The sequence below is a fragment of the Oncorhynchus mykiss genome, chromosome 8, assembly GCF_013265735.2.
Source record: "Oncorhynchus mykiss isolate Arlee chromosome 8, USDA_OmykA_1.1, whole genome shotgun sequence".
NCBI lineage: Eukaryota > Metazoa > Chordata > Actinopteri > Salmoniformes > Salmonidae > Oncorhynchus > Oncorhynchus mykiss.
In genome coordinates this window covers 15099441-15125050 of record NC_048572.1, presented here as the reverse complement: position 1 = coordinate 15125050, position 25610 = coordinate 15099441, and the positions used below count along the sequence as shown (strand labels likewise).

Below are 25610 nucleotides of genomic sequence, written 5' to 3'. Positions count from 1 at the left end.
CTAGGTTTTGGCCTTTCTAGGGAGTTTTTCCTAGCCACCGTGCTTCTACACCTGCATTGCTTGCTGTTTGGGGTTTTAGGCTGGGTTTCTGTACAGCACTTTGAGATATCAGCTGATGTACGAAGGGCTATATAAATAAATTTGATTTAATGTCACTCTTTATACACCATTTATAGAGTTTGACATAAGCTTCCAGATGATTTGTGAAGCATGTATGTAGTGCTAATAAAGGCTTCATGTATGCTATATAAAGCCTTTCTTTATAAGTTGTACTTTGTTTGAAGTGGGATCAACATTTAATTTAATAGTGCATAATACTAAACAGACATAATAAAAGCATATGGCATTCATATTTAGGAGCATATAGATTAATCTATCTGTGAGTGCAGCTGCCTGTAGGTCGTCTCTCACCTTTCTTGTGAAAGAAGAATAGACTAAATATTACACAAGTATTTTCTGTGTATATGGAATTGAACCCCCCCAACCATTCATGTTAATTTTAAGAACCAAATTAAACAGATGTATTATCCCTGCCTGTTATCTTGAGTACAGTGACCCCTTGTGGTGAGTTCTCGCAGTACCAGGGAGCAGTGCTAGGAGAAATGCTTTTCATACCGCCCTGAATGTCTCACCTGCGTTTCCGTACTGCACTCGGGAAGTAAAATTATACAAGGGCATGTGAGGTAGGTTGGTATCATATACCATAGTTCATTTGTAATACATCGTGCATTTAATGTTTTATGATATTTGTACTAAAAGGTCTGAATTGTCAGTGCGTACTCGCCTTCTCTGCTGAAATGAATAGCTGTCTGCGAATTTAGATGGAATGCATTGCGGACTCCATTGAAAGTGAACCTTACCCAAGCCTCCGTCTTTCCTAGATGGCCCCCAAACCATTAGCACCGTTAGCAAGGAGACTGTTCAAAGGAGTAGTACTACTTGAAGTTGCAGGTGTGCTAGGTGCTTATGGTCTTTTTTACAAGATGAACACAAGTCAAGGTATTATTTACATTTTATAAGAAAGGACGTCATGGACTCTACCTTGGGCTATGTACACCTTTGTAACAACATTTTCTGTTTTTAGATTTCAGGAACAGAATGAACAACATGCTTCCCTCTGTCCTGGAAGGTAAGGGATGTAGACAGTTCAACACACACACAAACTGGAGGAATTGGTCCTCAATTCCAAGCTGCACAGCAATGAAATCAGCCGATATTATTACACTTTCCCCCCCAGTTACAATCACTGCAAACCAGACATCTCCTAGTATACTGTTTTCATTTTGTATAAACCTATACAAAATACAATACAGAGTTATTGGACATGCTGCCCACTGAACCATCATGTGATTAAATGTGTTGAATGCTGAGAGACTATCACTCTCTTTCCAGTTTATTACAAGTCCAACGAATATGCTGGGGTTTATGGGATTCGAGAGAAAGACCTTGAAGATTGGTCCAAGAAGGAATAGAGGTGTGTGAACAAACATAAGTAATCTTAGGTCCAGAAAGTATTACTTCTTCTTGAAAGTCTTTTTGCCAAACTGTTTCTTCTTGTTAAACATGGCCTTCTTCTTCATTAGGGTCTTGATGTCTCTGCCACGGACCCAGTCGTCTTTCTGGGCTTCCCACTTGAGCTGCCTGACACCTGGAGGAAGAGAAGACGGAAGAGCAATGAGCAAAAACCAGACTGCATCCTCTACTAAAGTTAGGTCATCATCTGTATTCAACAACATGCTCCATATGAAATGTGCCCGGTGGTTATCGTCTTAGGGTTACCTTTAGATCAGTGGTTCTCCATCCTGGTCCTGGGGACCCAAAAACATTTGGTTTTACCCTAGCACTACACACCGGAATCAAAGCCTGATGATTTGAATCAGGTGTGTAGCGCTAAGGCAAAAACTAAAATGTGCACCCCTTTTGGGTCCCCAGGACCAGGATGGAGAACCAGTGCTTTAGAGCCATCATGCTTGAGAGAATAGCCTATTCTGTGCAACTTTAAAAAGGACTACTAGAGTATGACAGGGTGTGCTATGGGGGTTGACGGTTAATCGGTTAGCCACTGAAAATACATTTGACCGGTCATGCTCATCAATCTATAGGTTAACCTGTATTATTTGGTGGAATTAAATTGGCGCGTGTGTATTTTTATTAGTCGTCATGCATCTTATTTATCACACACACCGTAGTTTGAGGATCGGAATGACCCATCACCTGTCAGACAGTGCAAGAGCAGGTCCTCAAAAAGCTAGTACTGGAGTGAAACATGCTTTTGTATGCCCAGCCATTGTGCAGCAAATCATTCTAAATGCAATCGTGTGTTAATGGTTTTGATGGCCACGATTTAAAAAGAGCTGCCAGGTTTATTTCTTATTAAAGTGCATTACTTTACATGTGAGCTTGAGGCAGTAATTGTTTGAAACCCACAACTTTTCCTTTACTTCAAATAATGAGGAAGGTCTTACCTTCAAAGTAGCCTAGCCAAATTCTAACCATAGAAATGTGAAGGCAATTATTTTATAGAATTACCCAGAATTTCTGTTCTATTGGTTTCATATCAACTTTCTGTCGTTGTCCAGAAGCCAAAGGCACAATCCGAGTCATATTAGCAGCCCATCCTAGTTGTTGCTATTAGATTCCCCCTTTAAGTTTCTTAAAGGAGAGTTTCATATGGAGCCCCTTGCAATAGAGGGGTGCTGTTTAGAGCGGTATTTTCCGGCAAATTGCATTTTGACAAATGTCTGAAAATCTCATTTTAATTATCTGCTTCATTACAACAGGTGCATGGTCAATAATAGGCTATAGCCTTTTCACTGTAAGACGACAGACTTGCTATTGTTGCATGTTTTCATTAAGCACTTAATGAAACATGTCCGTTTCTTGTATGCATGCATAGTATTTTCTATTGGTCACGTAATTTTACTGTCTAGAAAAAATGTAACAGTTTGTTGACCAGTTAATGAGGGTTGGTTAATCGGCATCAAAATTGCCCGAAATGTGCTTCCCTAGTATGCTCTAAACTGCTGTGAAGATACTGACTCTCCATGGGGGATATACTGTGGTTTTCCGCTAGTATCTAGCCAACTAAATAAAGTAATTTATATGAATTGGCCCGGGTCTGTTTTTTTTCTGTTAGGTGGCACTGTGGTACACAATAGGACGGATATTTTCAATAGGTTGACTGACTGTATTGAAGCCAAGGTTTACCTGCGTTGTCTTTGTTGGCCATAGCATTCATGCCAATGTTGTCAAACTTAGAACCAGCATTTTCATCCAACATATACACAAACTGTAAAAGAAAAACATTTCAACAAACGGATAGACATCAGCACACCAACTTAACATTGTGAGAAATATGACATGCGTGATCATCTCACCTCTTCAGCAGATGCCAACATGGCTGTTTCCTCCTTTCCTTCCCTGGTTTGGAACCTACAATGACAGAATGAACATGTCAGATAAGATTCTACACTCCTGAATGAGATTCGGAGCAGTTGAACAGTACAAACAGAGGCCCAGTTACTAACCTAAAGAATCACTGAAGTCAAGATCCTCTGATGCATTCCTCTTTTTAGAACCTGGCCTTGTGTGTGGAACCTCCATCTCATCTGAATCTTGAAGGGAAGCCAATGTATTTGATAAGAATCAACCTTTTTATACATTAATAACATTCACAATTAAGGATGCCCTTTTGAAATTGATTTTTAAGTTAATTCAATCTGCTTACCAGTTATCATCATCAAGTTCTGGAACTGAAAGACAAATTAGAGTCAAGTGTGAACCTGTAGTGGAGGTATAGGTTAGTGGGATTTTCTACCATGTTGTTAAACCAGTCATTTCATTTCAAAATAGTGAAGGGAAGTGAGCAAGTGCACACTTTGGGAGGAAGGAGAGAAATTGTGACATAATACCTTCCTCATTATCCTCTCCAATGCTGTCCATGAAGGCTCCTCCCCAAGTTCATCTCCAAAGTCCTCATCCAAACTGCCTAGGGACACCTCCTCATCCAGATCACCAGCCAAGTCGTCATCCAGGTCTGAATCAGTAAGCAAAGGTAAGTTGCTAGCTAGCATTAAACTTATTTTATAAAAAACAATCAATCATAATCACTAGTTAACTACACATGGTTGATGATATTACTATTTTATCTAGTGTGTCCTGTGTTGCATATAATCGATGCGGTGCGTAGTCGTGAAAAAGGACTGTCCTTGCTCCAATGTGTACCTAACCATAAACATCAATGCCTTTCTTAAAATCAATACACAGAAGTATATATTTTTAAACCTGCATATTTAGCTAAAATAAATCCAGGTTAGCAGCAATATTAACCAGGTGAAATTGTGTCACTTCTCTTGTGTTCATTGCACGCAGAGTCAGGGTATATGCAACAGTTTGGGCCGCCTAATTTGCCAGAATTTTACGTAATTATGACATAACATTGAAGGTTGTGCAATGTAACACGAATATTTAGACTTATGGATGCCACCCGTTAGATAAAAAAAGCAACAGTTCCGTATTTCACTGAAAGGATAAATGTCTTGTATTCGAGATGATAGTTTCCGGATTCGACCATATTAATGACCTAAGGCTCGTATTTGTGTGTGTTATGTTATAATTAAGTCTATGATTTGATAGAGCAGTCTGACTGAGCGATGGTAGGCACCAGCAGGCTCGTAAGCATTCATTCAAACAGCACTTTCGTGTGTTTTGCCAGCAGCTCTTTGCTGTGCTTCAAGCATTGCGCTGTTTATGACTTCAAGCCCATCAACTCCCAAGATTAGGCTGGTGTAACGATGTGATGTGAAATGGCTAGCTAGTTAGCGGGGTGCGCGCTAATAGCGTTTCAAACGTCACTCACTCTGAGACTTGGAGTAGTTGGTCCCCTTGCTCTGCATGGTAACGCTGCTTCGAGGGTGGCTGTTGTCGATGTGTTCCTGGTTCGAGCCCAGGTAGTGGCGAGGAGAGGGACGGAAGCTATACTGTTACACTGGCAACACTAAAGTGCCTATAAGAACATCCAATAGTCAAAGGTATATGAAATATAAATGGTAGAGAGAAATAGTCCTATAATAACTACAACCTCAAACTTCTTACCTGGGAATATTGAAGACTCATGTTAAAAGGAACCACCAGCTTTCATATGTTCTCATGTTCTGAGCAAGGAACTTAAACGTTAGCTTTCTTACATGGCACATATTGCACTTTTACTTTGTTCTCCAAAACTTTGTTTTTGCATTATTTAAACCAAATTTAACCCTTATACTTATATATTCTCATCCCATACCTTTACTAGATTGTGTGTATTACGTTTTGTTGTGGAATTTGTTAGATATTAGGTTTTGTTGTGGAATTGTTAGATATGACCTGTTAGATACTACTGCACTGTCGGATTTAGAAGCATAAGCATTTCGCTACACTCGCAATAACATCTGCTAACCATGTGTATGTGACCAATCAAATTATATTTGATTTAGAAGTCGCAGTTATGGTTTACTGCGAAGGTTAGCAGGAGGTTAATTTTGTAACGTTAGTTGGCTTGCTAGCCTCAGATACTTACTCGGGTTCCACCCAAACGCAAAACCTCGTCCAAATTAAATTCGTCGTCCGGTTGAGGACTATCACCATACATGTTTTCTTTTTCGTCATCCTCTCCTTCATCGTTGTCATTTTGAAACTCGTTCTTCACATTAACATAATTTGTTTTGGCTATTGCCGCCTTAAGTTCTTCTGCTTTCGGTGCCATGCTGACAGCGGCATGTAGAAACACGACAGGACCTGGAAGAACAATGTACGGTAACTGCCTGTTGAAAGAAAATCCTTGTGATGTCTATACTCAGTAAAACTTCAGAACAATATTAGCTATTTTAATCTAAAACGGCATACCTATATTTGTAAGAAATGTCCGGGTTCTATTTGGATTTGTATGTATCGAACAGGACAGTTTGACCTGAAGTTCAAAGTTCACAAGTCAATATGATCCAATCAAAAGCTTTGTTACAACTACACGACTAGTTAATTGTCCAATCATAATTGTTGTTGCCGTAAGAAGGCGGATGTACTTGCACACAAATGTAGGTAGTTAGATTGTTGAATATGTCCAATGAGTTCTTTGAGTAAATAATACATTATCTGCCAAAGTCAGTATAAAGATGAACTAGAGTTTGACATGTTATTGTATTTATGAAACGAGTTAACTTTAGCTGATCCTCGAGATTGTGCTACATGTGCAGCTATCGAGCTTCGTTAGATAGATAGCTAACTTGATAACACGAGCACCTGCTGTGAAATTCAGACTTGATGACAATTTCTGGGAAGTACAGTTACAGTAGGGAATTGTTTTACTATTGACTGTTCTAGCTAGCTTGCTGTCTCAATGAGGACTGTTCGAGCACTGCAGAGATTAAGAGGAGTCCTTGTCCGCCCTTGTCCACCACCATTATTTGGTAAGGGCGATTTCTTTATTTAGTCTATGTCTGGTCGTCAGATAGTTAAGCGAATTATATTTAATATGCTTTATTGTTTACGTCTTCTACTCTATAGTTAGATCATGGAGCGTGGCACAGAGCCAAAGTTTCTCAAGCAGCTCAGCAGAGAAACCAATGCCAGGAAACTCGATGCTCAGACACCTAACCTCCAAGATCAAAGCCACAGGTCCTATCTCAGTGGCAGAGTACATGAGAGAGGTTCTTACCAACCCAGTCATGGTAACTACTAGTTACACACACACACACACACACACACACAGTTGAAGTCGGAAGGTTACATACACTTAGGTTGGTGTCATTAAAACTCGTTTGTCAACCACTCCACACATTTCTTGTTAACAAACTATAGTTTTGGCAAGTCGGTGCATGGCACAAGTAATTTTTCCAACAATTGTTTACAGACAGAGTGAATTATAAGTGAAATAACTTATCACAATTCCAAGGAGTCAGAAGATTACATACACTAAGTTGACTGTGCCTTTAAACAGCTTGGAAAATTCCAGAAAATTATGTCATGGCTTTAGAAGCTCATAATTTGAGTCAATTGGAGGTGTAACTGTGAATGTATTTCAAGGCCTACCTTCAAACTCAGTGCCTCTTTGCTTGACATCATGAGAAAATCAAAAGAAGTCAGCCAAGACCTCAGGGAAAAAAATGCAGACCTCCACAAGTCTGGTTCATCCTTGGGAGCAATTTCCAAATGCCTGAAGGTACCACGTTCATCTGTACAAACAATAGTAGACAAGTATAAACACCATGGGACCATGCAGCCGTCATACCGCTCAGGAAGGAGATGCGTTCTGTCTCCTAGAGATGAATGTACTTTGGTGACGAAAAGTGCTAATCAATCCCAGAACAACAGCAAAGGACCTTGTGAAGATGCTGGAGGAAACAGGTACAAAAGTATCTATATCCACAGTAAAACAAGTCCAAAAATCGACATAACCTGAAAGACCGCTCAGCAAGGAAGTAGCCACTGTTCCGAAACCGCCATAATAAGCCAGACTATGATTTGCAACTGCACATGGGGACAAAGATCGTACTTTTTGGAGAAATATCCTCTAGTCTGATGAAACAAAAATAGAACTGTTTGGCCATAAAGACCATTGTTATGTTTGGAGGAAAAAGGGGGAGGCTTGCAAGCTGAAGAACACCATCCCAACCGTGAAGCACGTTTGTGGCAGCATCATGTTGTGGGGGTGCTTTGCAGCAGGAGGGAGTGATGCACTTCACAAAATAGATGTCATCATGAGGTAGAAAAATTATGTGGATATATTGAAGCAACATTTCAAGACATCAGTCAGGAAGTTAAAGCTTGGTCGTAAATGGATCTTCCAAATGGACAATTACCCCAAGCATACTTCCAAAGTTGTGGCAAAATGGCTTTAGGACAACAAAGTCAAGGTATTGGTGTGGCCATCACAAGGCCCTGACCTCAATCCTATAGAACATTTGTGGGGAGAATTGAAAAAGTGTGTGCGAGCAAGGAGGCCTACAAACCTGACTCAGTTTCACCACCTCTGTCAGGAGGAATGGGCCAAAATTCACCCAGCTTATTGTGGAAACCTGGTGGAAGGCTAAATGAAAAGTTTGACTCAAGTTAAACAATGTAAAGGCAATGCTACCAAATACTAATTGAGTCTGTGCAGACTTCTGACCCACTGGGAATGTGATGAAAGAAATCAAAGCTGAAATAAATAATTCTCTCTACTATTACTCTGACATTTCACATTCTTAAAATATAGTGGTGATCCTAACTGATCTACGACAGGGAACTTTTACTCTGATTAAATGTCAGGAATTGTGAAAAACTGAGTTTAAATATATTTGGCTGAGGTGTATGTAAACCTCCGACTTCAACTGTAGTAAAGAAACCCGTCAGACTATGCTATTACTCTATAGAAATGTTTGCTTCAGAGATGAAGTGCTCTTTTTCATGTTCCAGGGCTATTATGTGCAGAATGATATGCTTGGGCCAGATGGAGATTTCATCACATCACCAGAAATTAGTCAGATATTTGGGGAGGTAAGCATTTATCCAGAACAACATTTTACTACATGTATGTATTGTTGTGTAGTAGATAAGTATGCATATACACAATCAACAGTCTCTTAATGTTCTAGTCTCTTGATGTTGTTCCAGTCCCAATGCCCTGAGTGATGATAATGGTTTGAGCTCCTCCATTCTCTGCCTGTAGTTGCTGGGGATCTGGTGTTTGAGTGAGTGGATGGGAGCAGGGAAGCCCAGTCGCTTCCAGTTAGTGGAGTTTGGGCCCGGAAGAGGCTCCTTAGCCAATGACATTCTCAGAGTATGTATGTCCAGTCCAGGGCTGCTAAATCTTACTAAATGGCAAAAATGTTGCATGTGTACACAGTATACATGTCAGTTCAATCTATGATCAGTGGAGGGAGCCATTTCCCCATTTTGCCTGTTATATATTGAAATGTTCTTGTTTTTTTCATCAAAATATTTCTTGAGATTTTAGACAGTCACAACCTGTCCTGAATCTCATCATGGATTTTATCAGGACATTTAAACTCAGACCAGTGAGTCAAATTAACTAAACTACACTCTGTCTGTTTGTCTCTCTCTGTTTGTCTGTCTGTCTCCCTGTGTCTGTGTTGTTCAGGTTTTCAGTCAGCTGCGTGGGGCCCTGGGTGGGGCTGCAGTCTCAGTGCACCTGGTGGAGGTGAGTCCTAAGCTGAGCCAGGTCCAGGCCCAGTTTCTAACAGGAGACCAGAGCCAGGTGTCAGCCAGCGAGGATGAGCCTGTGTACCGCCAGGGAACCACCACCACAGGCCTCCCCATCTCCTGGTACCGCAACCTGGATGATGTCCCCAGAGGTAATAATCTAGAATATAAAATACAAATTGGATGGGGGGGGTTATTATTATTGAAAAATGTTTAAGGGGGTAGATCAGCTTTAATAGTGCAGATAGATTGTAGATTCCATCAATGTAATTCTCTATCATTTCCAATCACCCATATTTGTCTGGCTTGCTGTTACAAATAAAATATAAATTTTGCTCATATAATTTATAAAACTGGTCGCTAGGTGTAGGCAAAACCATAAGTAAATTAGTAAACTGGGATATGATTTAAGAGTTAATCAGGGGGATTTTTCCACAAATAGACAGGTATTTTACTTTCCATGGTAGCAAAGTGTTATATATTTTTGCTAACTTTCTATTCAAATATATTGTAGTAAGATAATTTCTTTCTTTCGGAATATGTATACCGAGTATGTCCACATCACCTACAGACCTTTTTATTGGTAAACTACACGGCAATGTTAAAGTACAATGTTTTTGTGATCCAATACATAATATACACTTACCATAATTTGAAAAAGTATCTAGATCCTTTATGAGGCTGTGGAGGGATCCAAATAGTGGATTTAAAAGAAAGCATGAATCAGCGTACAATGACAACTTTGTTTTTAAGCCCTTGATTTCTAACCCCTTAAGATTGTTGGATCTGATTTTAATAGGTAACCTTTCGATGGCAATAATAAATAGATATGCCGATAGTGGACAACCTTGTTTTACTCGTCTTGACAGTCTAAATAATTTCAGAGAAGTAGCCATTATTTACTATTTTACCCCTAGGGTTACTATACATAACTTTAACCTATTTTATAAGATAAATATTCCAGGCATTTATATATAAATTCCAGTCGTACTTTGTCAAAAGCCTTTTCAAAGTCAGCTATGAATACCAGGCCTGGTTTCCAAGATTTTTCATAGTGTTCTATTGTTTCCAGTACTTGTCTTATATTATCTCCAATGTATCGTCCCTGTAAAAAACCTGTCTGATTAGGGGGAATTATATCCGACAATACCATTTTAATTCTATGCGCTAATTCTTACACTAAAGTGTAAGGGGCCTCCAATTATTTAAGTGGACTGGATCTTTTTATTTACCACTTGGATCCTGTTTCAGAAATAATGAAAACACACCTTCTTGTTGAGTATTTGATAATTTACAATTTTTGTAGGAGTGGTTAAAACATGCTAATAACTGTCCTCTGAGTATATCAAAAAAAGATTTGGTATACCTCCACTCGTATGCCATCCAACCCTGGAGTTTTCCCAGACTTAAAGGCTTTAATTGTGTCAAGAAGTCCCTCCTCTGTGATTTGGCCTTCACATGAGTCTTTCTGTACAGCTGTTAATTTGACATAATTAATAGAAAAAAATCCTTACAGTTAACATCGGTTAGTGAAGATGGAGGAGACAAGTGAAAACGTGCTTAAAATTGCTTTCTCTTTCAAAATACACTGCTCAAAAAAATAAAGGGAACACTAAAATAACACATCCTAGATCTGAATGAATGAAATATTCTTATTAAATACTTTTTTCTTTACATAGTTGAATGTGCTGACAACACAATCACACAAATTATCAATGGAAATAAAATGTATCAACCCATGGAGGTCTGGATTTGGAGTCAAAATTAATGTGGAAAACCACACTACAGGCTGATCCAACTTTGATGTTAATGTCCTTAAAACAAGTCAAAATGAGGCTCAGTAGTGTGTGTGGCCTCCACGTGCCTGTATGACCTCCCTACAACGCCTGGGCATGCTCCTGATGAGGTGGCGGATGGTCTCCTGAGGGATCTCCTCCCAGACCTGGACTAAAGCATCCGCCAACTCCTGGACAGTCTGTGGTGCAACGTGGTGTTGGTGGATGGAGCGAGACATGATGTCCCAGATGTGCTCAATTGGATTCAGGTCTGGGGAACGGGCGGGCCAGTCCATAGCATCAATGCCTTCCTCTTACAGGAACTGCAGACACACTCCAGTCACATGAGGTCTAGCATTGTCTTGCATTAGGAGGAACCCAGGGCCAACCGCACCAGCATATGGTCTCACAAGGGGTCTGAGGATCTCATCTCGGTACCCAATGGCAGTCAGGCTACCTCTGGCGAGCACATGGAGGGCTGTGCGGCCCCACAAAGAAATGCCACCCCACACCATGACTGACCCAACGCCAAACCGGTCATGCTGAAGGATGTTGAAGGCAGCAGAACGTTCTCCACGGCGTCTCCAGACTCTGTCACGTCTGTCACATGCTCAGTGTGAACCTGCTTTCAACTGTGAAGAGCACAGGGCTCCAGTGGCAAATTTGCCAATCTTGGTGTTCTCTGGCAAATGCCAAACGTCCTGCACAGTGTTGGGCTGTAAGCACAACCCCCACCTGTGGACGTCGGGCCTTCATACCACCCTCATGGAGTCTGTTTCTGACCGTTTGAGCAGACACATGCACATTTGTGGCCTGCTGGAGGTCATTTTGCAGGGCTCTGGCAATGCTCCTCCTGCTCCTCCTTGCACAAAGGCAGAGGTAGCGGTCCTGCTGCTGGGTTGTTGAACTCCTACGGCCTCCTCCACGTCTCCTGATGTACTGGCCTGTCTCCTGGTAGCGCCTCCATGCTCTGGGCACTACGCTGACAGATACAGCAAACCTTCTTGCCACAGCTCACATTGATGTGCCATCCTGGATGAGCTGCACAACCTGAGCCACTTGTGTGGGTTGTAGACTCTATCTCATGCTTTCACTAGAGTGAAAGCACCGCCAGCATTCAAAAGTGACCAAAACATCAGCCAGGAAGCATAGGAACTGAGAAGTGGTCTGTGGTTACCACCTGCAGAACCACTCCTTTATTGGGGGTGTCTTGCTAATTGCCTATAATTTCCACCTGTTGTCTATTCCATTTGCACAACAGCAGGTGAAATTTATTGTCAATCAGTGTTTCTTCCTAAGTGGACAGTTTGATTTCACAGAAGTGTGATTGACTTGGAGTTACATTGTGTTGTTTAAGTGTTCCCTTTATTTTTTTGAGCAGTGTATCTTTTGAATCATGGGTGACTCCATCATTTGTCAGAAGTTTTAGTAAAAAAAAATTGGTAGCATTTTTATGTTGAAGATTAAAAAAAATATATTTGGTGCATTTTTTTCCCGTGTTCCATCCAGTTTGCTTTATTTTTTATAATATATTACACTTGATCTTTCTTGAATAAGTTTCTCCATTTCTTTTTGCCTTTCCTCTAACTTGTTCTGTGCCTCTGGTACAGTTTTTATTCTATCTACTATTAGTCCTATTTATTGTCATTTTTTATTTCAAACAGGCTTCAGCATCTACCTCGCTCATGAGTTCTTTGATGCCTTACCCATCCACAAATTCCAGGTACATTTACTTCAACAGCTGTTTTGATTATACATATAGATCTTGATAGCAGATCACAAAGAATTAAGAAAATGTTATTGTAATTACCATTTGATCCATTGATTGTGATGTGGGCCCAGGGAACAGAGAAGGGCTGGAGGGAGGTGATGGTGGATATTGACCCAGATGAGCCAGGTAAGCTGAGGCTTGTCATAGTGCCAGCTCCCACTCTGGCCTCTACTCAACTCATACAGGTGAGTGCTGCGTGTTGATGCTTAACTCAGACCATCTTTAAAAACAAATAAAAAAATCTCATCACGTTTAGTTTGTATGTATGTATCAGTTGAAAGATTCAAATAAAAATGATTGTAAGCATTTTATCGGACTCATCAAAATGTATCTATCGCTGATGTTCAATGTGAATGGATGTCTCCTAGATTGAAAACAGTTATATCTTTGCTGAAGCCTACATTGACACAAACACAGTCAAATTGCTCGACAAACTCCTTTTTCCTTAAAAGTTTGAACATCTGTGCAGCATCTGGTTTTTATTACCAGTGTTTCTGCAGTATATACAGTACCAACCTATTTGATCTGGCCTCACTGGAAGAGTGCAGGGGCTTTGAACAGCCTGCCAAAGCCTTACATCATGAGTGAACTTGGGTGAAACCCCCTTACTGGTTTTAAATCCTGGCTAATGGCTGCTGCCCCTGCCTGACTGTCTGTGTATTCCGGGTTCCACATACTGTAGTAGAGTTTGTTCTCTCTGCGCTCGCCAGTTAAAAGCCCTACATAATCTTATCTGTTGCTCTCATCTCTGTGGTCTAATGGGGTTTTCAATTACAAGTAGACAGGCCTATAGGTTTTAATACTCCACTTTAGTCTATTTTTTCCCCATAGATGTCCCAACATGTGTTACCTGATAGTCTAAGGGTATTTCCCAAATTGCACCCCATTCCCTTTATAGTGCACTACTTTTGACCAGGCCCAATGGGGTTCTGATCAAAAGTAATGCACTATAGAGGGAATAGGGTGCCATTTGGGATCTATCCTAACCCACCAAAGCTAACCCCTCCTGGTTTTGTGATGCCTTGGGGCTTAGAGCCAGTGCTGCTAAGTGGAGATGAATTGGAAGCAAAGTCATGTATGATTGCTGATGTGTGTGCTCAGGCCCCTGCTTCACCCAGACAGGTAAGCAGAGCCACTCTTGTTTTTGTTCTGAAACCCCTTACCTCCTAGGCAGATGAAAAGAGACGGCACGTGGAGGTCTGCCCGGAGGGAGGGGTCATCGTCCAGCGCCTAGCCAATCGGATCACCGAGGATGGGGGTGCTGCACTGATTGCTGACTACGGGCACGACGGGACCAAGATGGACACGTTCAGAGTGAGTGTCATCATGTCTCCAACGTGGCCCGTTTATCAGCTGGTTTTAATACAGTCTGTGTGTGTGTGTGTGGTAAAGTGATTAGCCGAGTGAGCCTCAGCTACAAGGAAACAGATGCAGGAAGTCGACATGCCTCTCTTGCCCTTTGCTGGTGGCACACGGAAATCAGGGTCAACTACCCTCCAGTTCTGTTCCTGGGGCTACACCCTAACCCAGCCCCATCTGGCCCCTATTAAGAGGGGTTGGCTCTCCCTGCCTGGCTCCCAGGCTCTGGGACTCACTGATGTGTGTGATGAAAAGGGGGGGGTCAAGCAAGCGACCCCCTCCTTCAAAAGACAGGGAATCACAGAATTCCATCTGTTAAAGAACTACCCATCCCGGATCCGGTATATTTGTCATCAGCAACGCTGAATAGCATTACGCAACAGTCAAAAAATATTACTAGAAAATATTCATATTCATGAAATCACAAGTGAAATATAGCGAAACACAGCTTAGCCTTTTGTTAATCACCCTGTCGTCTCAGATTTTGAAATTATGCATTACAGCGAAAGCAATACAAGCGTTTGTGTAAGTTTATCTATAGCCTAGCATAGCATTATGTACACTTAGCATCAGGAAGCTTGGTCACGAAAATCAGAAAAGCAATCAAATGAACCGTTTACCTTTGATCTTCGGATGTTTTCACTCACGAGACTCCCAGTTAGACAGCAAATGTTCCTTTTGTTCCATAAAGATATTTTTTATATCCAAATACCTCCGTTAGTTTGGTGCGTTATGCCCAGGAATCCACCGGAAATAGCGGTCACGACAACGCAGACAAAAATTCCAAATTATATCCATAATGTCGACAGAAACATGGCAAACGTTTTTTATAATCAATCCTCAAGGTGTTTTTCAAATATCTATTTGATAATATATCAACCGGGACAGTTGGCTTTTCACTAGGACCGGGGGGGAACAATGGCCGACTCTCTCTTTTGCGCAAAAATCACTCTGAGAGCCCCCACCTGACCACTTACGTAATGTGGTCATTCACGCTCATTCTTCAAAATAAAGGCCTGAAACTATGTCTAAAGAATGTAGACACCTTAGGGAAGCCATAGAAAAAATTAATCTGGTTGATATCCCTTTCAATGGTCAATAGGGATGCATAAGAACACAGAGCTTTCAAAATAAGAGTCATTTCCTGATTGGATTTTTCTCAGGCTTTCGCCTGCAATATCAGTTCTGTTATACTCACAGACAATATTTTTAGAGTTTTTGAAACTTTAGAGTGTTTTCTATCCTAATCTGTCAATTACATGCATATTCTAGCATCTGGTCCTGAGAAATAGGCCGTTTACTTTGGGAACGTTATTTTTCCAAAAATAAAAATAGTGCCCCCTAGCTTCAAGAAAGGCAGCCATGTTTCAGGCAGACTCACATTTATGTAACTAGATGAAAATGTTATCAATCGTTGCTCATGAGAGGAGAGACCTGATTTGGTATAAAAAAGGAAATTATTTCAGATCAATGTCATTTTTTAACAACTAATGAATTAAATCAAATGAAAATGTAACGATACACAAATAATGAACTGTAGTAGTTCGTAGTAGTCATGTCTACCATTTCTGTCATAACATCAAAACACCACCTGTCCCCCACCCCCAGGGTTTTAAAGGTCATAAGCTCCATGATGTCCTAGCCTCTCCCGGCTCTGCTGACCTGACTGCTGATGTGGACTACAGTTACCTGAGGAGGATGGCTGGAGCTACGGTGGCCTGCATGGGCCCTGTCTCTCAGAAAGACTTCCTGAAAAATATGGGAATCGATACACGCTTACAGGTGAGTAGGAACCCTGTGTGCACACTTCCCTGTTCCACTTCTTTATACATGGGGCTAAGGTGACCACTATATAAACAATCATAACAATCCGCTTGCATCTGTATCAGTTTCTGTCAAAGCATTAAGTTAAGTGGAAGCTCATGGTTTTCAACTGCCAATCGGGGCTTTCAAGATAACTTGGTATTTTACTTTTACTTTGCCCTCCACTCAATTATCTTTGTCTAATTGCAATGTTGTGCAATGTTGTGTCTTCAGGTGCTGCTGAGGAACTGTGCAGACCCGTCCACAAGGGCCCAGTTGATCCAGGGCTATGACATGCTGACCAACCCCCTGAAGATGGGCGAGAGGTTCCAGTTCTTCACCATGCTCAACCACAGTCGGCTCACCAGGCCCGAGCCTGAGCAGTCCAAGGGGGGGAAGAAGATGGCCCCAGTGCCCAAGAAGGGCCCAGCGCCCCTGCCTGTGGCTGGCTTCAGTGAGCTTGGCCTTTCGTAAAGAACAGACCCACAAACCTGGCATTGCAAGCGCCATGCTCTACCATCTGAGCCACACAGGATTATATACACAAGACCCGCGGAAGCAATAGGGTTTGGTCTGACTGTGGTGTGAGTTTGGTTTGAAAAGTTGAACTGAAGTGCTGATAAAATCCTAAGAATGATGTACCTTGCCTCACTGAGGGAAGATGGTGGTTGCCATCTTTCTCTATCATCTACATGTTCATTAGACCAACATATAATTCCAAGTAGTAGACAATGTAACTTTGATCAGTTAGAAGAACGTCACTCAAGGTCACAGTGTCTGAAGCTGTAGGAAACCATTCATGGCCCTTGGCCACGTGGTGCCTGGCTGTCTCCACATCTTGAAGCAATCTGGTGAACGTGGAGTTAGTAGATAGCGTATGCATCCCAGATGACATCCTATATAGTGCACTACTTTTGAACAGAGCCTTATGGGCCCGGGTCAAATGTTGTGCACTACATAGGCAATAGGGTGTCATTTGGGACACAGTCAGCCACTCACAGCATGCTGTGTTTTGCTCTGACAGGCTCTCCCTCACTGCACCAGTAGCAATTAAAGGATACTATTACACAGGCCGATTACCGTAGCCATAATAACCAGCCCAAAAAACTGAGCGATCCTAACATAAAGCTATCATAAGACTGAATGATTAAAAGTCATTACAAAACATTTTCCGGTGTATATTATCGTTCTCTTTGTCTTGGAACCACATACTGTGCTAAGTATTTTCATACGATTAAGACTGAAAATATTCTGGCATTAATCCAGTGTATGAGCATATTTACATTTTGAAAGAAATCTTAGAAGATTTCTTAGAAAGGCAACAGAAATGTTTTCCTGCTCAAACTTGTAGAGCGATAGGAAGCATTTTCTGGGGCCATCTATAGGCCTCAACATATGGTGCTATCGTTACACAGCAGTAGTTAGCCATTTATTTTCTTCCCCAGCCACAAACAGCTCTGTTCATCTAACATATGGCACAATGAAATGTGGCAGGCTACACTGGCACGGTGACAGTTGGATTTAACTACACAGATTAGAGACATAAAGAGAGCTCTTTACCCCAGTACTTCTGGCTCTGTTGGTTGTCTCCCAAATGGTACCCTATTCCCCATATAGGGCCCTGATTAAAAGTCGTGCACTACATAGGGAATAGGGTCCCATTAGGGATGCAGGCGTCCCATAGTTTCCTTAGTCCCTCAACTAATTAAATGATCAAGAATACTTGCTCGTTTTAAAAACGTCACTAAAATAGGATGCATTTGTGTGTTATGTTGTATGGCCTATCTTACGCAGGTAATGGTTCACTGTCGTTTCCATGAGTTCTCTTACATAAAGGTAGAATATCTTCCTTTGTCTGGAACACCGCAATATAATCTGATAAACAAGACCAAGGGGACACGAGCTGCAAATGAAATAAGTAGTACATTCTCTACGGTACTGTCCGAGGCATTTATTTATTATTAGATATGTGAATATTGAAACATAGAAAACATTGACATCTGCCAATCCAGTGGCAGCACAGACTAAATGAATCTCAGGTTGAAGTCATCACCCTGCTATGTGTGCTTTGTACTGAACATACAGTATGGAAAACATCATACCACAACATTGTTTCACAATCCAAAGGGGTGGATTGAGACTGAAAATAGACTAATACCAAAATAGGGAGTGTGAAGACAACATATTGGAATTTCAATTGAGTCATTTGGTGTTTTCATAAAACAACAATCATCATCCCTGTCCCTGCACACAACATTTCAGTCATTTGATACTATAAATTAAATGAATGCATTCATTGTATTCTGTATTGTCATTAATATGTAACTGGGTTAGTATCCTGCATATGACTGCACTTGGTTCCATTGGTGTCAGCCAGTGGTGTCAAACGTTCTATTTGATTTAAAATGTGTTTGTATGTCAACCGCTATTAGCATGGACAAGCTGTGAGGTCATCATTCAAACGGACGTGCCCATGTTTTGGGATGGGAGAAACACCAAACAAAGCCAAAATGTGGCACACACACAAATGATGGATTTCTGTCTTCAACCAACATGTTGGCTTGTTTGACATAGTACATGTTGGCTTGTTTGACATATTACATGTTGGCTTGTTTGACATAGTACATGTTGGCTTGTTTGACATATTACAGAGTACTCAGTCCATTTATCTGCTGTTGGCTTGTTTGACATAGTACAGAGTACTCAGTCCATGTATCTGCTGTTGGCTTGTTTGACATATTACAGAGTACTCAGTCCATTTATCTGCTGTTGGCTTGTTTGACATATTACAGAGTACTCAGTCCATGTATCTGCTGTTGGCTTGTTTGACATAGTACAGAGTACTCAGTCCATGTATCTGCTGTTGGCTTGTTTGACATAGTACATGTTGGCTTGTTTGACATATTACATGTTGGCTTGTTTGACATAGTACATGTTGGCTTGTTTGACATATTACATGTTGGCTTGTTTGACATATTACATGTTGGCTTGTTTGACATATTACATGTTGGCTTGTTTGACATATTACATGTTGGCTTGTTTGACATTACATGTTGGCTAGTTTGACATATTACATGTTGGCTTGTTTGACATATTACATGTTGGCTTGTTTGACATATTACATGTTGGCTTGTTTGACATATTACATGTTGGCTTGTTTGACATATTACATGTTGGCTTGTTTGACATATTACATGTTGGCTTGTTTGACATATTACAGAGTACTCAGTCCATTTATCTGCTGTTGGCTTGTTTGACATATTACAGAGTACTCAGTCCATGTATCTGCTGTTGGCTTGTTTGACATATTACATGTTGGCTTGTTTGACATATTACAGAGTACTCAGTCCATGTATCTGCTGTTGGCTTGTTTGACATATTACAGAGTACTCAGTCCATGTATCTGCTGTTGGCTTGTTTGACATATTACATGTTGGCTTGTTTGACATATTACAGAGTACTCAGTCCATGTATCTGCTGCGGTCTTTTTATCCTACCATGCTTTGTCACTTTGTCACTGATCAGACTTTGTCAGCAGCCCAAATGGCACCCTATCCCCTATATAGTGCACGGGTTTTGACCACAGCTTTGGTCAGAAGTAGTGCTCTATATAGGGAATAGGGTGCCATTTGGGATAAATCCTTTGTGAATCTGCCGGACTGCTTGGCCTTGCAGCTCCCTTACTGGGGTACAGCAGCAGTTCTGGCGTTGAGTGGGAATCCATTCAATCCTCCGTACAAACACAACACATGTAATGAAATGAGAAGGAAAATAAATAAGGCAGAGCCCCGAGAAGGTCACATCAGTTCTTGAATAAAAAAACATTTCTCAACTATCTTTACTTCATTGGAGAGAAAAAAAAACACATTTGTAAGCTATGGCTGAGAGCAGAGAATTAACATCTAAAATTCCCTAGGCTTGGTCCTATCAATGTTTTTGTGACACTTAACACTCTACTCCATTCAATTGACATCCAGAATTTGATACAAAAATAAAGGTAGAATCGTAAAAAATGTCAATATTTCTATGGGAAGGTTTCTCAGGCTTTGGTTAGACCGGTATCATTTTTGCTGGGGGTTTTTCTCAGGCATTTTTCTAAGGGGGGGGGGGGTTAAGACCGTGTGTAGCAGCTGCTGATTGGTTCACAACTTCATTCAAAGCATCCAATAAGGGAGCCAGAGATTACAGGTGTTAACAAATAGTGCAAAAACATCCCATCGAATAAGCAAAATATATTCAATATATATTCAAAACATCAGCTTATTTTGTATGTTTTCGAGTTCAACAGCCTTACATGAAACCATTGGAAATAAATGTTTTCAAAAAATAGCATTCATGGTAAATTAACAAATCAATGTAGTTGTGAGATTTCAAATAGACATGATAAACTAACAACATTTGAAAAATATGCTAAAGAAGCTGAAAAGCTGAAATGTCTCTTGGATTTGGTCCAAACCATCTTTTACTGTAGCCATTTTTCTGGGTTGAATGGCAGTGCAAATGTTTATTACTGTTGCTGAGGGATTCCCCAACTTATCAACCACTTAGGGTTCGTCTTTCAGGCTCAAGAGACAGACTGTATATCAGAGGTATTCAACTCTAACCCTACGAGGTCTGGAGCCTGATGGTTTTCTGTTCTACCTGATAATTAATTGCACCCACCTGGTGTCCCAGGTCTAAATCAGTCCTTGATTAGAGGGGAAGAATGAAAAAAATGCAGTGGAAATGGCATCTAGGTCCAGAGTTGAATATGAGGGCTGTATATTATGGCTTGTAGAGAACACAGTCAGTGGAGAGAGAATCCACATACGTAAGGTCTCTGGAATGTGATGAAAACCAAACAACCTGAAGATACTCGATCTCGATCGTCGCGCCTTTCCTCACAACACCACGAATGTGTTCCCATGCTACTGTACCACCATACAGCTGCCTGTCCAATGCAGCACCTTCTGTCTGTTCCATGTGGTAATGCACAATGACACCTGTATGCACAAACATATAGGGTACATGCATCTCCCCCTGTTTAAGCTTACAGTCTCAGCCAGCAGTAGCAGGTTCCAGGGACCCAAGCACCAGCTATGGGTCTCCGAGTCCCAGGATGCCCTGTGAACTCCTTCTGAAACGTGCAGCCTGCAGGTAGTCCTCCCAGCCACTAGGGGTCCTCTTCCATGTCGTCCAGGTTGGGCGCCATGATGAAGTGCTTGGGATAATGCAGGTTCCGCTCGTCGGCGTGCTCCTCCCAGCGGGCGTCGTCGCTCTCGTGGGTGATGTAGCGCTCCCCTCTGCGTGTCTCAAACTCCCGCAGGTCCAGCCACGTCTGATAGTCCTGGAGGACGGAAGGGAAGTGTAGGGGGAGTGCATTGTCATTACTAAACTGCAAGGAGAAGTACAGGAGGACTTTCATAGATCCTTAGATGGAGTAAGTTCTATTTCCACAGCAGAGTGAACTGAACATCATAGACATGTTGCATTTAATGATGTGATGAATGTAGTGTGACAAAGTAGTCACTGTGCAGGTGTGTTACCTGGAGCCAGGGGTGACTGAGAGACTTGTCCACACTGTAACGCTTCCTCATCTTCACCTGGAGGAGGTTGTTGATCAGGTCTGTGGCTGAGGGTATGGATGGACCAACATGGACAACATTGACATCAGAAACAAGTGATATCTACATTTCCATCCATCCATCCCTTTACTCTGGCCACTCCAGACTAGAATGAAATACATGGCTACCTCTAGGTTGAGTCAATTAGGACTACAAAACTATTCTGCTGTTCTCAGCCTCAAAGTTCCAAAGACATTTCAAAGAGATGAGCAGTAGGCCTTTTTCTGAGGTGGATGATTGAAAGAGAACACACCCTGAGAGGTGAAAACCACTGGTAAAATCACAGCAAATGTTATCTTTATTTAACTAAGCAAGTCAGTTAAGAACAAATTCTTATTTACAATGACGGCCTACCCCGGCCAAACCTGGACAACGCTGGGCCAATTGTGCGCCGCCCTATGGGACTCCCAATCACGGCCGGATGTGATATAGCCTGGAATCAAACCAGGGACTATAGTGACACCTCTTGCACTGAGATGCAGTGCCTTAGACCGCTGCACCACTCGGGAGATAGGTAGATAGGTGGTCTACAGGTCGACCCACACAGGCTACATCCCAAATGGCACCCTATTCCCTCCTATACATATGGGCCCTGATCAAAATATAGGGTGCCATTTGGGGTGCATGCACTTCTCTTACCCTCTCCAGAGATGTCCTTCCAGGGGTTGGAAGGGTACATGAAGGCAGCATTCTGGATCTGGTCGTTGATGTCCTCGTCCTCATTGAAGGGGAAGGTCCCACTGAGGCTGACGTAAACGATCACACCTACCGACCACATGTCCAGGGAACGGTTGTAACCTTTACTGCGTAGGACCTCGGGTGCCAGGTAGGCGGGTGTGCCGACCACAGAGCGCCTGAACGACTTCTCGCCAATGATGCGAGCGAAGCCAAAGTCACATAGCTTCACCTATAGGAACGCACATTGGAACCAAGGCCATCACTGAGCTGTCATTCCTTATGGGTAAGTTCAATTTTCTATTATTTAGTTAGCAAAGTAATTCTAAGTGATTGATAACAAATTATCTTTTACAATAACAACCTGGTTAAATAAAGCAATAGCATAATGAGTCAGTACTTCAGTTAGCTTGTTGTGGTGGACCACAGACTTACGTAAATAGAACATAGTAACATAATCAGTATTGCATTGCATCATGTTATGGTGGACAGCTGATGCACTCACCTGAGGGAAGGGCTCCGCGGAGGCCAGCAGCACATTCTCAGGCTTCAGGTCACAGTGGACAATGTTCTTAAAATGGAGATGCCTCAGAGCCACTAGGATCTGCGGGTCAGGAAGCACATGGGGTGACTTACTTCTGTCTGAGCTATAGTACGTATCATTACAGTGGCTGTCCACTGGCTGGACTGTATTGTGTAATTACCTCTAAAAGGCACTAGGCCTAGGGCAGTGGTTCCACCAACTGAATTTTGCTCTGCCTAGAGTAACCCTGAAGTAGCCCCTCATGTACATTTTAACAGTAGGTCTATGGTCTCATGAGTCTTCTCAAGTGTCCCCTGTTGATTGGCCAAGTACCACCAGGCGTCCTAGTACCCCTGGTTGAGAACCACTGGCCTAAGGTAAGGTTTTGGGTAACTGTTATAGGTACAGTGTAATAATGATTCATTACAATAGTTATTACATTGTACTGACAGGAACAATTATAAAGTAATAAAAACACTGTATGCAAAGTGTTACCGTGTTGGTCAATACGAGGTAGATCACAGATATTACTGAGTACTGAGTAGTGACCTGTGTGACCAGGAACTTGGTGAGACGCTCAGGGAGCTTGCTCTTCTCACTGGATAGGATCATCTCCAGCATGTCTCCATGGAGCTTCTCCATGACAACAAAGACCCTCTCGGGGGTCTCGAACATGCACTCCAGGTTGACGATGCCAGGATGGTGAAGGTTCTGACAGGCAGGGAGACAGGGATTCAATTCAATTAGTTTAAAAGATCATTTATCCCTGATGTGCAATTAGAGGGAGAAGACCTTAGAGACAAATACACTATGGGCTGGGTGACAGATCACCTCAACTATGATGAGCAAAGTGATGCACGCACACAGTATATATATATATATATATATATATACAGTGCCTTGCGAAAGTATTCGGCCCCCTTGAACTTTGCGACCTTTTGCCACATTTCAGGCTTCAAACATAAAGATATAAAACTGTATTTTTTTGTGAAGAATCAACAACAAGTGGGACACAATCATGAAGTGGAAAGACATTTATTGGATATTTCAAACTTTTTAACAAATCAAAAACTGAAAAATGGGCGTGCAAAATTATTCAGCCCCCTTAAGTTAATACTTTGTAGCGCCACCTTTTGCTGCGATTACAGCTGTAAGTCGCTTGGGGTATGTCTATCAGTTTTGCACATCGAGAGACTGACATTTTTTCCCATTCCTCCTTGCAAAACAGCTCGAGCTCAGTGAGGTTGGATGGAGAGCATTTGTGAACAGCAGTTTTCAGTTCTTTCCACAGATTCTCGATTGGATTCAGGTCTGGACTTTGACTTGGCCATTCTAACACCTGGATATGTTTATTTTTGAACCATTCCATTGTAGATTTTGCTTTATGTTTTGGATCATTGTCTTGTTGGAAGACAAATCTCCGTCCCAGTCTCAGGTCTTTTGCAGACTCCATCAGGTTTTCTTCCAGAATGGTCCTGTATTTGGCTCCATCCATCTTCCCATCAATTTTAACCATCTTCCCTGTCCCTGCTGAAGAAAAGCAGGCCCAAACCATGATGCTGCCACCACCATGTTTGACAGTGGGGATGGTGTGTTCAGCTGTGTTGCTTTTACGCCAAACATAACGTTTTGCATTGTTGCCAAAAAGTTCAATTTTGGTTTCATCTGACCAGAGCACCTTCTTCCACATGTTTGGTGTGTCTCCCAGGTGGCTTGTGGCAAACTTTAAACAACACTTTTTATGGATATCTTTAAGAAATGGCTTTCTTCTTGCCACTCTTCCATAAAGGCCAGATTTGTGCAATATACGACTGATTGTTGTCCTATGGACAGAGTCTCCCACCTCAGCTGTAGATCTCTGCAGTTCATCCAGAGTGATCATGGGCCTCTTGGCTGCATCTCTGATCAGTCTTCTCCTTGTATGAGCTGAAAGTTTAGAGGGACGGCCAGGTCTTGGTAGATTTGCAGTGGTCTGATACTCCTTCCATTTCAATATTATCGCTTGCACAGTGCTCCTTGGGATGTTTAAAGCTTGGGAAATCTTTTTGTATCCAAATCCGGCTTTAAACTTCTTCACAACAGTATCTCGGACCTGCCTGGTGTGTTCCTTGTTCTTCATGATGCTCTCTGCGCTTTTAACGGACCTCTGAGACTATCACAGTGCAGGTGCATTTATACGGAGACTTGATTACACACAGGTGGATTGTATTTATCATCATTAGTCATTTAGGTCAACATTGGATCATTCAGAGATCCTCACTGAACTTCTGGAGAGAGTTTGCTGCACTGAAAGTAAAGGGGCTGAATAATTTTGCACGCCCAATTTTTCAGTTTTTGATTTGTTAAAAAAGTTTGAAATATCCAATAAATGTCGTTCCACTTCATGATTGATTGTTGTTGATTCTTCACAAAAAAATACAGTTTTATATCTTTATGTTTGAAGCCTGAAATGTGGCAAAAGGTTGCAAAGTTCAAGGGGGCCGAATACTTTCGCAAGGCACTGTATATATATTTATATATATATATATATATACTGAGTGTAGAAAACATTAGGAACACCTGCTCTTTCCATGACATAGACTGACCAAGTGAATCCAGGTGAAAACTATGATCCCTTATTGATGTCACCACTTCAATCAGTGTAGGTAGATGAAGGGGAGGAGACAGGTTAAAGAATGATCTTTAAGCCTTAACACAATTGAGACATGGATTGTGTATGTGTGTCATTCAGAGGGTGAATGGGGAAGACAAAAGATTTCAGTGCCTTTGAACGGGGTATGGTAGTAGGTGTTAAGGAGCACCGGTTTGTGTCAAGAACTGCAACACTTCTAGGTTTTTCATGTGTATCAAGAATGGTCCACCAACCAAAGGGCATCCAGCCAACTTGACACAACTGTGGAAAGTATTAGAGTCAGCATGGACCA

General features: G+C 41.7%; 4 protein-coding genes across 10 annotated transcripts in view; 2 read left to right on the top strand and 2 right to left on the bottom strand.

The window, feature by feature from the left end:
- Positions 1-592: 592 nt before the first annotated feature.
- Positions 593-3110, top strand: LOC110529461 (protein CEBPZOS). Of its 4 annotated transcripts, XR_005052785.1 has the most exons (6): positions 593-683; positions 882-999; positions 1085-1129; positions 1393-1474; positions 1584-1774; positions 1940-3110. XR_005052785.1 is itself a non-coding variant. In XM_021611639.2 (5 exons), exons 2-4 carry the CDS (start codon positions 882-884, stop codon positions 1470-1472), a joined length of 243 nt encoding a protein of 80 aa, XP_021467314.1. In that variant the 5' UTR covers positions 593-683; the 3' UTR covers positions 1473-1474; positions 1584-3110. The 4 variants fall into 4 exon arrangements, 2 of the variants coding, with proteins under 2 accessions (XP_021467314.1, XP_021467315.1); XM_021611639.2 differs by having other exon boundaries at positions 1584-3110; XR_005052786.1 differs by having other exon boundaries at positions 649-687; positions 1584-3110.
- On the bottom strand, positions 1001-5952 carry LOC110529460. 3 transcript variants are annotated; one of them, XM_021611638.2, is made up of 9 exons: positions 5884-5945; positions 5558-5775; positions 4859-4934; positions 3912-4036; positions 3728-3752; positions 3528-3614; positions 3378-3432; positions 3208-3289; positions 1001-1648 (listed from the first exon to the last, which is right to left on the bottom strand). In XM_021611638.2, exons 2-8 carry the CDS (start codon positions 5741-5743, stop codon positions 3235-3237), a joined length of 609 nt encoding a protein of 202 aa, XP_021467313.2. In that variant the 5' UTR covers positions 5744-5775; positions 5884-5945; the 3' UTR covers positions 1001-1648; positions 3208-3234. The 3 variants fall into 3 exon arrangements, 1 of the variants encoding a protein (XP_021467313.2); XR_002474387.2 differs by having other exon boundaries at positions 3728-3782; positions 5558-5952; XR_002474386.2 differs by lacking the exon at positions 4859-4934 and having other exon boundaries at positions 5558-5945.
- Positions 5953-6052: 100 nt separating this feature from the next.
- ndufaf7 (NADH:ubiquinone oxidoreductase complex assembly factor 7) lies at positions 6053-19097 on the top strand. Its single transcript, XM_036984847.1, has 11 exons — positions 6053-6071; positions 6358-6443; positions 6541-6704; positions 8431-8511; positions 8684-8794; positions 9116-9329; positions 12617-12675; positions 12795-12908; positions 13894-14037; positions 15691-15864; positions 16120-19097. Exons 2-11 carry the CDS (start codon positions 6374-6376, stop codon positions 16357-16359), a joined length of 1371 nt encoding a protein of 456 aa, XP_036840742.1. The 5' UTR covers positions 6053-6071; positions 6358-6373; the 3' UTR covers positions 16360-19097.
- Positions 19098-19942: 845 nt separating this feature from the next.
- Positions 19943-25610, bottom strand: part of LOC110529458 (serine/threonine-protein kinase D3) — a 65995-nt gene continuing 60327 nt past the window's right edge. For both annotated transcript variants that reach the window (XM_021611634.2, XM_021611635.2), the window contains exons 15-19: positions 23236-23397; positions 22669-22767; positions 22128-22395; positions 21411-21496; positions 19943-21211 (exon numbers count right to left, since the gene is read on the bottom strand). In XM_021611634.2, coding sequence (XP_021467309.1) covers positions 21038-21211; positions 21411-21496; positions 22128-22395; positions 22669-22767; positions 23236-23397 — 789 coding nt within the window. In that variant the 3' untranslated portion in view covers positions 19943-21037. The remainder of the gene's footprint in view (positions 21212-21410; positions 21497-22127; positions 22396-22668; positions 22768-23235; positions 23398-25610) is intronic.

Excerpts from the sequence above, each read along its gene's own strand:
- LOC110529461 (XM_021611639.2), top strand. The coding sequence starts at position 882 with ATGGCCCCCAAACCATTAGCACCGTTAGCAAGGAGACTGTTCAAAGGA. Across the intron at positions 1,000-1,084 it reads CAAGATGAACACAAGTCAAG|ATTTCAGGAACAGAATGAAC; the intron begins GTATTATTTACA and ends TTCTGTTTTTAG. Across the intron at positions 1,130-1,392 it reads GCTTCCCTCTGTCCTGGAAG|TTTATTACAAGTCCAACGAA; the intron begins GTAAGGGATGTA and ends CTCTCTTTCCAG.
- LOC110529460 (XM_021611638.2), bottom strand. The coding sequence starts at position 5,743 with ATGGCACCGAAAGCAGAAGAACTTAAGGCGGCAATAGCCAAAACAAAT. Across the intron at positions 4,037-4,858 it reads CAACTACTCCAAGTCTCAGA|ACCTGGATGACGACTTGGCT; the intron begins GTGAGTGACGTT and ends TTACTGATTCAG. Across the intron at positions 3,290-3,377 it reads TGTTGGCATCTGCTGAAGAG|TTTGTGTATATGTTGGATGA; the intron begins GTGAGATGATCA and ends TTTCTTTTACAG.
- ndufaf7 (XM_036984847.1), top strand. The coding sequence starts at position 6,374 with ATGAGGACTGTTCGAGCACTGCAGAGATTAAGAGGAGTCCTTGTCCGC. Across the intron at positions 6,444-6,540 it reads TTGTCCACCACCATTATTTG|TTAGATCATGGAGCGTGGCA; the intron begins GTAAGGGCGATT and ends TCTACTCTATAG. Across the intron at positions 14,038-15,690 it reads CCAAGATGGACACGTTCAGA|GGTTTTAAAGGTCATAAGCT; the intron begins GTGAGTGTCATC and ends CCCCACCCCCAG.